Raw genomic sequence first — 17,294 nt, forward strand, 5'->3', positions numbered from 1 at the left:
TCGAAATTTATATAAAATAGGTTTCAAAAACTGTTTCGTACAAAAATCAGCAATATTTTGGGTCATTACAAAGAAAATGTTGTATGGGAAAAGAAATCTACAAGAGATGTCCATGTGTATGGCAAGTGAATATTGCATATTTTGGTTCAAAAAAATTTCCATGGAAAATATGTACCGCCACTTTCTATGAATTGTCAATAAGATTGGTTTTATGATGAATTACACGTCGCGTGTGTTTCGGTCATCGGTCATTATCGAGTTTAGGGAAACCTTTATCAAAAATCTATGTTGGCATGTGAGTTCCTGTGACGCGGCATGTAGGAGATTACAAGTTGAACCTATACGATTTGGCCACGACATTCCTTCTGATCTAGGGGTTGACGTGTTGTTTCTGACTTTCTGTGGAGTCTGTGGACATGTTTGTAAACTCGTAACATGTACGATCGGAGACTACTATGTACGTGGGTGTTTCTGACCTTTTTTTCCTATCTTCTTTTCCCTTTTTTGTGAAATCTATTTGCCTCTGCTATAGTACTCTCCTTTCCACAAAATAAGTGTTGCTGGTTTAGTATAACACAACTCTAATTACAGCGACACTTAAATAATGTCTCTCAAAAAGCACGCTACTATAGTACTATCCCTTTATAAAAAAATGAAGAAATATAAGAGAGTTTAGATTGCTAATTTGTACTCCCTTTGTTTCAAAATTCTTGTCTTAGATTCATCTAGATATAGAAGCATCTAATAATACTAAAATGTGACTTGATACATCCGTATTTAAATAAATTTAAAACAAGAATTTTGGGACAGAGGGAGTACGGCAAGATTTCTTCTTTCCGTTGAGCGAGCAGAGTCAACAGGGCCATGGCTTGACACACACACGGGCCCGTCCGTACAGCCGAGCGCTGGCTGCTGCCACCGTGCGCACTCACTGTACTACTACTTTTTTTTTTTTTGCGGGGACTCACTGTACTACTACCCAACTCGCCATTACTGTCTGCTCAACGTATTAGCCGGCCATTTGCGTACTTTGTCATTTCCGCCGACGACGGTGGAAGCCGTGCGTGCGTCCTACATGGCGCCACACGTCGCGGCGACCCCGTCAACCTTTCCCGTCGTGCCTGACGCGGGGCCCACGCGGCAGCCGCACCACGCCCCGCCCGTGCGCCGTGCCGTGGTGGGCGCCCCAACGGTAGGAAACGGACGGGCCAGGTCACGTGACCCGCACCCGCCCCTGCGGCTGACAGCCCGGGCCCGCGCCCGCAACGGTCACATTGACCAGAAGCGAGGCAACGGTCCGATCCCCTCGGCCGTCCGTGCTCGATCCGACGGCCTAGCGCGGCGCCTCGGGGTTCCCGCCCGCTGTCGAGGCCGTTTCCTCCTTTTCCCCTCCCCAATAGGTAGTAGAGTGGAGGTGAGGTGAGATCATCAGAAGAGGAGTGAGAGCCAGCCACAGTCAGAGAGTGAGGAGAGGGATAGGATAGTGAGTGAGAGTGAGAAGGTCGTCAATGGCGAGGAGGTAAGAACAGTGTGGTGTAGGATAGAAGAGTGAGCGCCAACAACCCATCCACCCACCCAGCCAAATCCCCACCGCATCGCATCGCATCACATCCATCCATCCACCCTAGATTTTTCTTGTAGGATTTCTTCTCCGTTCTTCTCTGTTTTTATCTATCTTGATCTTGGGGAAGAAAAATTGATGGAGGTGTTGGGGCTCGCCGCCGCCGGCGAGGAGGCTCTGCAGAGAGTGCCCGGCAGCTTCTGATTCATCTTCTTTCTCCCTAGATGTTATAGGCCATTCTTTGTTCTTTCCACCTAACGATTCGTTGATTCTTTTGTACTAAGCAGCATTTCTGCAGAGTCCAAAATCCACAACCACTGAAAATTCTTTCCTGCATATACAGCAGATACACAAACATATTACATTCTTTTTTCAGTTTCTTTTCTTCTCTCGTTTTCCTTCTTTGGACTGACAAATTCTTTCCAAGAACGCCAACTTTCCCCTGTTTTTCGGTCCACATTCATCCATCCATCCATCCATTCATATACCACACCTCACTGAAGCTCGAGCTGTAGCCACACACATATCAGAGAGAGATTCGAGAGTGAGTGTGATCAGCAAAGCAGAGGAGGAAGAAGAGGAGGAGGAGGAGTTACATTGCACTGCTGAATCCGCTGGTGACGCCTGTCTCAGGGATGTTGGCAGGCTGCTCCTCCTTGTCGTCCAGGCATCAGATGAGCACGGCGCAGCGACTACCATGCGGCTTCTCCAAGCGGGGCGGCCGCGGCGACTCGGCAGTCCCCGGCGCCGCCCCCCGCGGCGTGCCGGGCGGCGACGGCCGGGGAGGCAACGGCACCTGCTCCTTCCGCGCGCACCCGGCGCCGCCGGTCACCCAGGCCGTGTCCTGGGGCGCCAAGCCGGAGCCCTCCGTCGTCGGCGACGGCGGCGGCTGGGAGATGCGGAGCAGGGCCGTCAAGCGCGCGCACGAGGATGAGTCGGCGGCGGAGGAGTACGGCGCCCCCGCCGTCCGCGCCAAGCGGACGCGGATGGGCGCCGACGGCGACGAGGTATGGTTCCATCAATCCATTGCAGGGCCGGCGGCCATGATGCAAGTGGCCGCCGGGGAGGGGGGAGGGGAGGAGGAGGTGGCGGAGGAGCAGAAGGTGTTTCTTGTGCCGAGTGCTGCGGCCTTCCCACACGGCATGGCGGCCGCGGGGCCGTCGTCGCTGGCCGCGGCCAAGCAGGAGGAGTTCAGCAAGTCGCCGTCCCACTCGTCGTCCTCGTCGGGCACGGACGGCGGCTCCTCGGCCATGCTGCCGGTTGAGCCTGCTGGCGTGAGGAGCTTCGTGGTGCCCGAGGCGGAGCGGGAGGCGCTGGAGCTCGTGGGCGCGCTCACCGCGTGCGCCGAGGCCCTTGCCGGCTGCCAGCACGACGCCGCCAACTACTACCTGGCGCGGCTCGGCGAGACGGCCTCGCCGTCCGGGCCCACGCCGCTGCACCGCGTGGCCGCCTGCTTCGCCGAGGCGCTCGCGCTCCGCGCGGCCAACATGTGGCCGCACGTGTTCGACGTCACCCCGCCGCGCGAGCTCACCGACGCCGCCTTCCACGACGACGACGACGCCCTGGCGCTGCGGGTGCTCAACAGCGTCACCCCGATCCCGAGGTTCCTCCACTTCACCCTCAACGAGCGTCTCCTCCGCGCCTTCGACGGCCACGACCGCGTCCACATCATCGACTTCGACATCAAGCAAGGCCTCCAGTGGCCGAGCCTCCTGCAGAGCCTGTCAACGCGGACGCCGCAGCCGCCGGCGCACGTGCGGATCACCGGCGTCGGCTCGTCGAGGCAGGAGCTGCAGGACACCGGCGCGCGCCTCGCACACGTGGCCGCCGGGCTGGGGCTCGCCTTCGAGTTCCACGCCGTGGTGGACCGGCTCGAGGACGTGCGCCTCTGGATGCTCCACGTCAAGCGCGGCGAGCGCGTCGCCGTGAACTGCATCCTCGCCGCGCACCGCCTGCTCCGCGACGAGACCGGCGGCGCGCTGTCCGACTTCCTCGGCCTCGTGCGCAGCACGGGCGCCGCCGTCCTGCTCCTCGGCGAGCACGAGGCGGCGGGGCTGAACGCCGGGCGATGGGAGGCGCGGTTCGCGCGCGCGCTGCAGCACTACGCCGCGGCGTTCGACGCGGTGGGCGCCGCCGGCCTGCCGCCCGCCAGCGCGGCCAGGGCCAAGGCGGAGGAGATGTTCGCGCGGGAGATCCGCAACGCGGTGGCGTTCGAGGGCTCCGACAGGTCGGAGCGGCACGAGAGCTTCGCCGGGTGGCGGCGGCGCATGGAGGACGGCGGGTTCCGGAGCGCCGGCATCGGCGACCGGGAGGCGATGCAGGGGCGGATGATCGCGAGGATGTTCGCGCCGGGCAAGTACGGCGTGCACCCGCAGGGCGACGGCGAGGGGCTCACGCTCCGGTGGCTCGACACCCCGCTCTACACCGTGACGGCGTGGACGCCGGCCGGCGACGGCGCAGGAGGCAGCGCGACGGTGTCGGCATCCACCACAGCATCACATTCTCTGCAGAGCTGAACAGGAAGTGAAGAAGAAACAAGAAAGAACTGAACTTTTTCAGTGGTTCTTTTGCTAGTGAGACTCATTCATTCGTTAGTTCATAATACAATCTGACCAAATTCTTTTATACATTCATTCATTCATCACCACCATCAACAAAGATGTAGTAGCTTTTCTCTTTTGGTTTACAGTGATATGATAGGAGGAAAAAGATTCAATTGTTATTAGCTAGCTATGTAGTAATAATTCTTCATTCTTTTGGCTGTCGATCCCTGCAAGAATCAGCTGCTTGTAGAAGAAGAAGCAGCAGGGACATTTCACAGCATTAATACATTCTTTTCAGCCATTATATGGAACTTGTAATCTTTGTTCAGATTCAGAAATGAAATGGAATCATCAATAGACATCAATCCTTCCATGTTGTGTGTTGGATTAGATATTTTTTTTCTTGTCTGAATCTCATGTGGTGTTCGTGTTCCAGAATTCAGAGAGATAAACTGCACAGATTCAGAGAAGCTCACTCTTGTTATATGAAACAATCTCCGTTCAGAGTCGGAAAGGAAATGGAACCAACCGTATGCTGCATATAAATTTGTGTATCATCTGAAATGTTTGTGTTTGTCCATCCCATGGAGACAAAAAAGTAATGAAATCCTGTATGCATAATTGTTTCAGAATTCAGAGAGATAACTGAACAAATTCGTTGACTGCAGTTGATAACTGAACAATTTCAGAGAACTCACTCTCTCTCTTTTTCTTTTTGAGTTGGAATGGTAGAATAAAATTCAGGGAACTCACTCTAGTTCTGGTGAAATGGCAGAGTAAATTATCTAAACTATTATGCCAGTCCCATTTGCATTGTTGTAACTGAGGTGTACAATGGCAGCAATGCATGTTACAACTTGCTTCTGAACTAAGCTTCCAAACAACTTCCCAGCAGTTCTCACTCAAGAGCAGCAAAATGACGAGATGAAAAGCCGCTGCATTGGTCCTGCTGTTACCACGGCTGTGCATAGCAGATGAGCTAATGGGAGTATCAATTGGGGCCAATAGCGTTGCTTAAAATCCCATCTCGTACAAATTTACATATTCACAGTAGTTATTATGGTGCTCATATAATACGTGCTATTGGGGAGCTTAGTTGACTGAAATTTTGAACGAGATGGGAGGCCTTTAGTTTGTCTAGGAGATAACAGAGCCTGATTTATGTGAGAAACAACAGAGTGCGGATTCAGTTAGGAACAACTTTGATATTGGGGAGCTTAGTTGACTGAAATTTTGAACTTGCTAATCTTGATTATTCCAATTGTTGTTGCCTTAGTGCTCTGCTCACATAAGTAGGGCCCTGCAATTTCACATATGTCAACTTCCTTCATGCCCTTGTGGTATTACGAGTCAAGAGTCACACCATTCTGCAGCATCACACTTACCGTGTGATTTATTCAACTGAAGTTATGGCCCTCACTCACTCTGCCTTGTTATATATATCTAAACCATTTGCAACGCTGATGTGTTAGCTCACTCCTTCTGTTGGGTGTCAGGTGAGAAGTCATGAGGTGCCACATTTTGTGTTGAATTTTTGTGGTGTCTTGCCGACGGAGCTGAGGTTTTAGAAGAAACTGCAAGGAGATGTGGACTAACCTGGACTCCAATGCAGTAGTGCATACTTACAATTTCGGTTGTAAAACACACAAGTCCAAATGAGAGCAGTCATACACCAGTTTTGCTGCTCTCATTTTACTATTGAAAAGTTTGCTACTCAGGCTGCTGGCCGGCATCGGCACCACATGCTCGCTCAATGTACCAGCTCGTGAGAAATCCTGCTTGGAGGCACCGGCGCCAAACTTCTAATCTAGGCTTATCGTCGCACTTGCGTTCGAGCTATCGGATGTATTCCTCCAGTAGAGTGACTGAGATTGCTTGTGCAGGACCAACTCTTCTGATCATTGCTCAATTAAATACAATTTGGCCCTGGTGAAACAATCTGGGTCACATAGTTGTGCACACATATGTGCGTCTTCTTCCGCAAACTGGGCTGCCTTTCCGTATGGTCTTTTGATCTATAGAAGAATAAAGAATTGCGATCAAGTGTCAGCCGTCCTTCCCCTCCAAAAAATAAATAGATCCAGTGTTGGGTCTGAGGAGGCCATTTTCTAGTGTCAATGGTTCAGCAACAAAACTTACGGATGACATATGAAACACCAATTATTGAAAACATGAAGGCTGGAAAATGTCACATAAGAATGCAAATCTGGTGAGGAAAAGCTTTGATGTGAGGGTGTTTAATTAACTGGATTTTTGAACCTGCTAATCTTGATTATTCCAATTGATGTTGCCTTAGTGCTCTTATAAGTATCATCTGAAATGTGTGTGTTATATTTAGATATTTGTTCTTGTCTATATCCCATTCCCATGGAGATAAATAGCAAATTCTGTGCACAGAATTCAGAGAGATAACCGAACAGATCCAGAGAACCTCACTTTTGTTATATGAAACCTTGTAATCTTTGTTCAGAGTAGGAAATGAAATGGAATCAACAAACTATTTAAATGTTTGTCGTTCGATGGAAACTTTGTTCTTGTCTGCAACCCATGTTGTGTTCCATAGAAGAAAAAATGGTAAGAAAATCCTGCATGCATAATTGCTTCAGAATTCAGAGAGATAACTGAACAAGCTCGTTGACTGAAGTTGCTAAGTCAACAACTTTAGAGAGCTCACTCTAGTTCTGCTGAAATGGTAGAGTAAATTATCTGAATTATTATTTTAGTCAGACATTGTCTTTGTTTTAACGGAGGTGTATACTTTTAATAGTAAAAAGAGAACCCACATAAACCACTTTGGGTTTGATGTACCTAAATGTAGTAAACCCTTTGTGGAGAACTCGAAGAGCATTAAAAAGCATATTTTTACGATTGGCGAGAAAGAGGAAGTAAAGATTGGCATGAGAAGGTTGCTAGATCTCCTTTTAGTTATTTCAGTGGTTATTAATTGGCATCTTTCATTTTCATGGAGATCATGTTTATATTCAATGGTTGCTTGCATGACAGATGTTGTTGTGCCAATTTTCAGGTACTGGGAGTCTTTCCATCTGTTCCTATTTATTTATGTTAAATATTCGCTTTCTCTTAAAATAAATTGTACTCGGAGATAGTTCAAAACACATGTGCTTTCGGAGCTTATAGTCCCTGCATATTAACTAGATAAGTGGAACGACACACTTTTATAATTTTCTTTCGTATGACACATCGCTAAGAACAAAAGCCAGTGAACAAATTAATTCATAGCTTTCGATATAAATCAGTATGTAGAAGATTCATAACAAAACTAGGTTTAAGCTAGCCCTTTAACTTTAGATAAATACTACTCCCTCTGTTCCAAAATAGATGACTCAACTTTGTACTAACTTCAGTACAAAGTTAGTATAAAGTTGGGTCATCTATTTTGGAACGGAGGGAGTAGCTAAGAAAACACCATTGTTCACACAATCTCCGAATTGCCTGTTCAACTTTTGTACTCAAGAACAAGAAAATGATGACAAAGAAAACCGTAACTTTGGATATTTGTTCCTGTTGGAATCATAGACTATTTTATCAATCCTTTCATGTTGTGTATATAATCTCTGTGTCATCTGGAATGTGTGTAACTTTGGACATTTGTTCTTGTTGGAATCACATCTTAAATGTTCCCGAATTCAGAGAGATAACTGAACAGATTCAGAGAACCTCACTCTAGTTATATGAAACCTATCTTTGTTCAGAGTCGGAAATGAACTGGAATCAACAGACTGTTCAATCCATCCTCTAGTTGTGTATAATCCTTTTATCATCTGAAATGTTTGTGTTTCGATGGGATGTTTGTTCTTGCCTGCATCCCATATTGTGTTCCATGGAGAGAAAAAGTAAGAAAATCATGTATGCATAATTGCTTCAGAATTCAGAGAGATAACTGAAGAAACTCATCGGCTGAAGTTGATAACTAAACAAATTCAGAGTACTTCTGGTCAAATGGTAGATTAAATTATTATGTCAGTCCCACTTTGCATTGTTGTAACCGAGGTGTAAAATGGCAGCAACGCATGGTACAACTTGCTTCTGAACTAAGCTTCCAAACAGCTTCACAGCAGTGCTCACTCAAGAGCAGAGAAATGACAGAATGAAACGTCACTGCATTGATCCTTCTGTTACCACACATTCCTAGCTACTCAGGCTACTGGCCGCATAGGTACAAGCTGCCATTCCATTCCGATGCCTCATGCTCGCTCAGGGTAGCAACTGGTGAGGAATCCTGCTTGGAGTCACCGGCGCCACCAAGCTAGAGATTCAGGCTTAACGCTGCACTTCCATTCAAGCTACCGAGTAATTAAGATTTTGCTTGTACACGATCAACTCTTCTAAATATTGCTCAATTAACTACAATTTGGCCCTGGTGACAGAATCTGGGTCACGCAGTTCGACCTGGTATCTTATAGAAGTAAAGATACTGGATACAGAGGTTATGGTGCTCATATAGGTGCATTATTTGGGTGAAGTGAAGGCTTTAGTTTGTCTCGGAGATAACAGAGCAGTCAGATCTTGATTTATATGAGAAACAACACAACGCGGATATGGTGAGTAACAACTTTGATGTTAGGGAGTTTAATGAACTGAATCTTTGGACCTGCTATTATTCCAACTGCTGTTGCCTTAGTGCTCACATAAGTTTTATTCTGTTGAGAAACTAGTGCTCAGATAAGTAGCGCACTGCAATCGGACATATGCCAACTTCATGCCCTTTGTTGGACTATGGTCAGTTGGTCATGCTTGTTATTGTTACACCATATGAGCCATTAGTCACACCATTCTGAAACACCACGCTTACCATGTGATTATTCAACCGAAGTTTTGGCCATCACTCACTTTGCCTTGTTATATACTCCCTCCCCATTATATTAGGCGTATTAGTTGTTAGCATGAAAACTAGCGCATCGAGCGTTAGGTGAGTCGAGGGAGGCATCTACGACTGGGAAAAAAACCAGGGAGACATGCACGAGTGGGTGCTTGTTAGCGCTAACAGCAGGAGAGACCCGTCGCCATTTTTCTCTCCAGAAAAGTAGCGATCTTGGGCGTGGTTAACTGCAGACCATTTGCAGTTTTGCTGTGTCAGCCCACTCATTCTGTTTGGCGTTCGGGTGAGAAGTCATGAGGTGCCACATTCTTTGCAGAACTTTTGTTGTGTCTTGTTGACGGGCTGAGATTTTAGAAGAAACTGCAAGAAGATGTGGGCCAATCAGGTCTTCGCCTGTCTGGTGCACATTTAAAATATCTGTCATAAAACACACTGTCCCAAATGAGAGCAGTCATACACCAGTTTGCTGCTCTCATTTTACTATCAAAAAGTTTGCTACTCAGGCTGCTGGCCGATATAGGCACCTCATGCTCGCTCAAGGAACCAATTGGTGAAGAATCCTGCCTGGAAGCACTGGCGCCAACCTTCATGTCCAGGCTCATCATGGCTCTTCCTTTCGAGATATCGGATGCATTCCTCCAGAAGATTGATTGAGGTTGCTTGTGAACGACCAAATCTTGTGATCATTGCTCAACTAAGGACAATTTGGCCCATGGTGAAACAATTTGGGTCACACAGTTGTGCACACATATGTGCGGCTTCTTCCACAAACCGGGCTGCCTTTCCTTGTGGTCCTTTGACGTTGCCTTAGTTCTCTCATAAGTATCATCTGAAATGTGTGTTTTAGATTGGATATTTGTTCTTGTCTGAATCCCATGTGGTGTTGTGTATCCCATTCCCATGAGATAAATAGCAAATCCTCTGCGCAGAATTCAGAGAGATAACCGAACAGATTCAGAGAGCCTCACTATTGTTATATGAACTTTGTAATATTTGTCCAGGGTAGGAAATGAAATGGAATCAACAGACTATTTCTTACATCCTCCATAATGGTTCTTTTCTGCATCCCATGTTGTGTTCCATGCAGAGATAACTGAACAAACTCGTCGTCTGACGTGGATAACTGAACAAATTCAGAGAACTCACTCTAATTCTAGTGAAATGGTAGAGTAAATTATTATGTCAGTCACACTTTGCATTGTTGTCACTGAATGGTGTAAAATGGCAGCAATGGATGGTACAACTTATTACTAACCTAAGCTTCCAAACAACTTGCCAGCAATGCTCACTCTCAAGAGCAGCAAAATGACGGAATGAATAGCCACTGCATTGGTTTTTCTGTTACCACGTCTGTGCATAGCAGATGAGCTAATGTGACTTTCAATTGGGGCCAATAGTGTTGCTTAAAATTCCATCTTATACAAATTTACATATTCACAGTAGTTGTTATGGTGCTCATATAGGTGCATTATTTGGATGAACTGAAGGCCTTTAGTTTGTCTCGGAGATAACCGAACTTGATTGACAAACAGCTTTGATGTTAGGGAGTACAATTAACTGAATTCTTAGACTTGCATATCTTGACTATTCCAATTGTTGTGGCCTTGGTGCTCGCACAACTAGCGCGCTGCAATATCACATATGACGACTTCATGCTATTGTTGCATTATGGTCAATTGGTCATGCTTGTTCTTGTTACACCACATGAGACACGAGTCACACAATTCCAAAGCATCATGCTTGTCGTGTGATTGTTTTAGCCATCGCTCAGTCTTCCTTGTTATATACGATCTGTTTGCTATGCTTATATTCGCTTTCCTTCCGTCAGTTATCAGGTCAGGAGGTGCTACATTGTTTGCTGAACTTTTGTTGTGTCTCATCGGTGAGCTGAGATTTTGGAAGAAACTGCAAGGAGATGTCGATACACCGTCTACCCTCCGCTTCATTGGTGCACACTTCAAAGTTCGACCGTAAAACACACTGATGTTAATGAGAGCGGATGTACACCAGCTAGTACAAGGGCATCATATATCTAAATGCGGCGTAGCAAGCCGTAACCCCTGGTGTATGGCATCTGAGTGTCAGAATGAACAAACACTCTTCTATGGTTAGGGAAAAGAGGCAGCTTGGATTTTGTGGCAAAGTGAGCACCCATGGGGAAAGTTTAGGAGTGTGGCTTTATGGGTGACGTTGTTGTGCAAATTTTGAGCTAGCATTTCTCATTTTCTTGCGAACTGTTGCACATTTCATGGCTTCCAGCAGTAAAATGAGTCCAGCCTGCATAAACCACTTTGGGCTTTATGTATCTAGATGTAGCGTAGCAATGTCTTTGTGTTGAAAACTTGAAGAGCTTGTGAGAGTGTGCTGTTAGATGTGTATAGTTCATTGTGTACATCCCCATTGTGTAAGGGGCTTTTCTGCACTTTACCACATCTGTATATGTTGGCCATTGGCCCTCAGTAAAGCTTAGTTGCTCATTATCTAATATGGTATCAGATGCTAGGTTTACCTCTCTCCCGCACGATGCAACTCCGTGCGTGCTCCACCCTCATCGCTGTCGCTGCTAGTCCCCGTTCCTAGCAACGTGACGTATCCCGCTTGTCCTTGCCCTGCTTCATCGCCAGCAGGACGTCTAGCGCCATCCCCCTCGTCCTCGCCTGGATCCGCTGGCTACCCGGCCCTCTCTTGCCTGGCCGCCGCCGGCCGGACCTCTTCTGCCCGGCTGTCGCCCGACTCTCTTTTGCCCGGCTGCTGCTCGACCCTCTCCTGCCCGGTCGCCGCCCGGCCCCTCCGCCCGGCTCGGCCTCTGTTTCTGCCCGGCTTCTAGCTCTGCCTCCCTCCGCCTCGATCTCTACTTCTGGATCGACCGACTGGTCGCCGCCACTGCCCTCTTGCCTCGCTTGCTCTTGGCTTGCATCGCGCTCGCTCTGCTTCTGGATCGAGCGGCTCGTCTGCTCACGTTTTAGGCTCAAGTGCGCCTTGGCCTGATCTAGATCGGGTCCCTTCTGTCTATTGACCAAAAAAATGAGATAAAAAGGGGGATATCTCAGTATGTCATCTTCAGGCTATGTGGCTGTTCCTCGATGCTCGGTGATCTTTGATGGCACCAACTATGCCGAGTTTGTAGGCTTCATGCGCATTCATATGCGTGGTCTTCTTCTCTGGGGTGTTCTTTTTGGCGAGGTCCCCTGTCCGCCATGCCCTATTGCGCCCGTGACCCCAATCCCACCGGTGCCGCCGGTCCTTGATGCTAATGCTTCTCAGGCTGACTGGGATGCTGCCAAGGCTCAGGATGATGCTGCGGTTGATGCTTATGATCAGCAGGTATCCTCTTATTCCGATGCTCTCTCTGTGTACGGGATGATCTGTCTGCTTACACTCAGTGGTGCAATGATGATGCTCGAGCTGCTTCTGTTCCCACTGCGAGTGTCCTCCCTCAGTTTGCTTCCGAGTTCATGGAACTTGGCACAGTTGCAGCGAAGTGGTCTTATCTCTGTCAGCGCTATCAGCCCTCTGGTGATGCTCTCTAACTATCTGTGGTGCGTCAGGAGCACGCACTCCAGCAAGGTGATTCTTCTGTTGATGAGTTCTATTCACAGTGCTCTGCCATCTGGCGCCAGCTTGACTCTCTTCGGACAGTTGTTTATGGAACCTGTCGTTGCTGTCAGACTACTCGGTCTGATCTGGAGTTTCAGCGGGTTCATGAGTTCTTATATCTCGCCTCCGGTCTGAGTTTGAGCCTCGCCGTGCTCACTTGCTTGCTCGTGGTCGTGTTCCTATATCAGAGATACTTGCTGAGCTTCGTGCTGAGGAGACCCGCCTTCGCTCTGCTGGGTTGCTTCTGGTTCCGTCAGTACTGGCCGCTCGGGCTCCTACCTCGTCTGCTCGCCTCACTGCTCCGCCGATCCTGCCTACTCCTCCAGGGGTGGGGTGAGCCGTCCTCCTTATGCTGAGAAGGGCACGTCGCGCCGTGACACTGTCTGTGGTTACTCCTCCCGGCCAGGTCACCCAGAGTCTGATTGTCGCCAGAAGAAGAGAGACCAGATGCACTCCTCCTCCAGCGGCCCTCCTGTGTCTTCCTCAATTCCGTCACTCACTGACCAGGACATTGTTCGCCTCAAGCGTCTTCTTGCTTCCTCAGGCTCCTCGTCGACTGGCTCTGCTGCTGTTGTGACTGCATCCTCCTCCTCACCATCACAGGCATCTACACAGCCAGGTACATCTTCGTGGGTTCTGGATTCTGGAGCCTCTTTTCATATGTCATCTGATTCTTCTGTGCTGTCTTCTCTCCGACCTCTTGATTCGCCTGTTAATGTTCTTACTGCCGATGGCACATCTCTTCCTGTTGCTAGTCGTGGTATTCTTTCCACTCCTTCTTTTTCTGTTCCGAGTGTTTCACATGTTCCTCGCCTTACCATGAATCTTTTTTCCGCTGCCCAACTTACTGATTCTGATTGTCGTGTCATTCTTGATACCGACTCTTGATCCATTCAGGATCGTTGCACCAAGGCTTTGGTTGGTGCTGGCCCCCGGCGCCGTGAGTCAGAGGGCCTTTGGGAGGTTCACTGGCTTTGTGTTCCTTCCGCTGCCACCACTTCTGCCAGCTCTCATGCTCTTGCTGCTTCTTCGTCTGCGTCCTTCCAGCTGTGGCATCATCGACTTAGTCACATCTGTGGCTCTCGCTTGTCTTCCTTAGTTCGTCAGGGCCTCTTAGGGTCTGTATCTGGAGATGTCTCCTTACATTGTAATGGTTGCAGACTTGGCAAATAGACTCAGTTACCTTATCCTACTAGTGAGTCTGTATCTCAGCGTCCTTTTGACTTAATTCATTCTGATGTCTGGGATCCTGCTCCCTTTGATTCGAAAGGTGGTCATCACTACTATGTTTTGTTTATTGATGATTTCTCTCGCTACACTTGGCTCTACTTCATCCCTTTGATTCGAAAGGTGGTCATCGCTACTATGTTTTGTTTATTGATGATTTCTCTCGCTACACTTGGCTCTACTTCATGAAATCTCGTAGCGAGGTTCTCCCTAAATACAAACGTTTTGCTGCCATGGTTCACACCCAGTTTGCCACGCCTATTCGTACTTTTCGTGCTGACTCCGCTGGAGAGTATATCTCTCAGCTGTTGCGTGGCTTTCTCGCGGAACAGGGTACTCTTGCCCAGTTCTCCTGTCCTAGTGCTCATGCTCAGAATGGCGTTGCCGAGCCAAAGCATCGTCATTTGCTTGAGACGGCTCGTGCACTGATGATTGCGGCTTCCCTTCCACCCCATTTCTGGGCTGAGGCTGTTTCCGCATCCACCTATCTCATTAACATTCAACTATCGACTGCTCTGCATGGTGGCATTCCTATGGAGTGTCTCATTGGTCGCTCTTCGGACTACTCAGCTCTTCGTATGTTTGGATGCGTCTGCTATGTTCTTCTAGCCCCCCGAGAACGCACCAAACTGACTGCTCAGTTGGTTGAGTGTGTTTTCCTTGGCTACAGTGATGAGCACAAGGGCTATCGATGTTGGGATCCTTTGGGTCATCGCTTGCGCATCTCGCGTGATGTGACCTTAGACGAGTCTCGTTCTTACTTCCCACGTTCTTCTTCCTCGAGTTTCTCTGTGGACGACCTTTCTTTCCTTGTCCTTCCCGATACACCCTGCTATGTGCCTCCTGTGTCATCTCTTCCTCCGGCACCTCTCGTTCCTTCTCATTCACCACCGACCCCCGTCTTCTCCATCATCCTCCTCCACCTCTCCCCCATCCTCTCCAGTCCGTCACCCTCTCTCGCCGTTTCCTCTCCACTATACTCGTCGCTCTCATACTGAGGATGTCCCTTCTGACGAGCCTTCCACCTCTGGTGCACCTCCCCTCACGTCTCCCTCGACTCACAATCTCCGTGCTCGGCCTCGCCCCCGCCTGATCGCTACTCCCCTGATCGGTACGGTCTCTCTGCTATTGCTGAGCCCACTTCCTAGCGGACTGCCATGACTCAGCCTGAACGGCAGCTTGCAATGGCCGAAGAGCTTGCTGCCCTTGAGCGCTCTGGCACATGGGATCTGGTTCCCCTCCCTTCAGGTGTTCGTCCCATCACCTGCAAGTGGGTCTACAAGATTAAGACTCGCTCCGATGGTTCTCTTGAGCGTTACAAAGCTCGTCTTGTGGCCCGTGGTTTCCAGCAGGAGCAGGGACGCGATTATGATGAGACATTCGCTCCTGTGGCCCACATGACCACTGTCCGCACTCTCCTTGCTGTGGCTTCTGTTCGTCAGTGGTCCATCTCTCAACTTGATGTCCAGAACGCCTTTCTCAATGGGGAGTTGTGTGAGGAGGTTTATATGCAGCCACCACCGGGGTACTATGCTCCTGATGATATGGTCTGTAGGCTTTGCCGCTTCCTCTATGGCCTTAAATAGGCCCCGCGTGCCTGGTTTGAGCGCTTTGCCTCCGTGGTTACTGTTGCTGGTTTCTTGCCTAGTGACCATGACCCCACGCTGTTTGTCCACACGTCTCCTCGTGGCCGGACTCTTCTCCTTCTCTATGTTGATGACATGATCTGTTGGGGAACGTAGTAATTTCAAAAAAATTCCTACGCACACGCAAGATCATGGTGATGCATAGCAACGAGAGGGGAGAGTGTTGTCCACGTACCCTCGTAGACCGAAAGCGGAAGCGTTAGCATAACGCGGTTGATGTAGTCGTACGTCTTCATGGCCCGCCCGATCAAGCACCGAAACTACGGCCCCTCCGAGTTCTAGCACACATTCAGCTCGATGACGATCCCCGGACTCCAATCCAGCAGAATGTCGGGGAAGAGTTCCGTCAGCACGACGGTGTGGTGACGATCTTGATGTTCACTACAAGAAATATGTCAACTTATGACCACCACTATTGGTCACTGAAAGGTCACAAATTTCCATTTATGACCTTTTTGTGACCAAAAACATAAGGTCAAAAGCTGGGCGTCGTAAACTGACTATAGCAACCTTTCTTCTAGAATGTTCGCAAACGTTTATGACCAAAATACGTCTACTGTGGCGTTTTGGTCACTAGCAACCTCCCCAGGCCACGTAGGCATCCAGCGTGGCAATCTGACGTGGCACAAGATTCAGCCCGGTCCAATTCGGCGTTTTACATGGGCCGAGCCCATTAATTCAGCCTTTTAGGATTTTTTTTCCTTGTTAATTCTGGTCCGCTTCATGGGCCAAGCCCAACGTTGTAGCCTTTTTTATTGTTGGCCCATGGCCTTTTATTATTTATTGCTTTTCTATTTTCAGCCATTATATATTCAAGCTGGTCCCACTAGTCAGATGGGTCCCACTTGTCATGATCATCTCTCAAATTGGTCCCATATATCTGAAATGTACAAATTTGACAGATTATTTTCATAAGTGGACCCATTGAACAGGTTTCCATTTCACAAGTTTTCAAATCGCATACATAATCAATACTTCAAATAAAACAAAGAACACATAAAATTCATCAAATATACCACTAAATAAATTTATTACAATCTTTACAACACAGATATTCTACAATATGCTACTCTTTACTGAGTTGGACTTCACGCCTCCACACTTGGCTTCACACTACACGGCTTCACACTTCACACTTGAGCTTCTGTAAAAGAGGAACCACCACAATTTTAAGTCTACAATACAACAATTAATACCAATCAAGGATAAAAACAAAAATAAGTAATAGACTCAAATGTGTAGGCAGCATGGAACTAGTGATACGACAACATGCAGAAAACACTACAATGTAAATACTGTTGTAAGTTCATATCAGCGCAAAATCAGCACTACACAAAGCAACACATAACAATTGGTTCCAAGCAAGCTGACAGACTCACAGTTTTATCAACCCTCTAGGAAATTCCATAAACACACAAAGTTGTGTTATCCATACAACCATCTTGCAATAAACCATCGGACTAACACCACACAGAATAAACAAAAAGAAGAAACTCAAATATCCATGGAGAAATAGACACCAACTCTGCATTATCACAATAGCAGTTCAGATCTCACTCAAATAGAAGGGCTTCACACAAACCCAGCACGAGCATACAGAAACTTCTAGAAATGGGCATGGAGACGAAGAGAGCACTTACTTGGCCTGGTATTTCTCCTTAGGGAGGATGGTGTGGTCCGCAGGGTGGGGGGGTAGAGGCCTGATCCGCCATGCCTCGTTGGTCTCAACCTATGGAAGAAAACAGTGCAATCATAACTCAAGCCAAACCAGCAAGGGTACGAGCGAATGGATCAAGAAGCAAGTAGAACACATGAAAATAAGAAAGACAAACATAACTCAAGCCAAACCAGCAAGGGTACGAGCGAATGGATCAAGCAGC

At 48.3% G+C, this 17,294-nt stretch overlaps 1 protein-coding gene and 1 pseudogene across 1 annotated transcript; both read left to right on the forward strand.

Annotated features, from left to right (window-relative positions):
• Positions 1–1,392: 1,392 nt before the first annotated feature.
• On the forward strand, positions 1,393–4,477 carry LOC125522897 (GRAS family transcription factor). Its single transcript, XM_048687941.2, has one exon. It carries the CDS (start codon positions 2,197–2,199, stop codon positions 4,075–4,077), a length of 1,881 nt encoding a protein of 626 aa, XP_048543898.2. The 5' UTR covers positions 1,393–2,196; the 3' UTR covers positions 4,078–4,477.
• A 7,518-nt stretch (positions 4,478–11,995) lies between these two features.
• On the forward strand, positions 11,996–13,429 carry LOC147957442 (uncharacterized; annotated as a pseudogene).
• Positions 13,430–17,294: the final 3,865 nt, after the last annotated feature.

Source organism: Triticum urartu, chromosome 7A, assembly GCF_056163025.1.
Source record: "Triticum urartu cultivar PI428250 chromosome 7A, HENAU_Tu73, whole genome shotgun sequence".
NCBI lineage: Eukaryota > Viridiplantae > Streptophyta > Magnoliopsida > Poales > Poaceae > Triticum > Triticum urartu.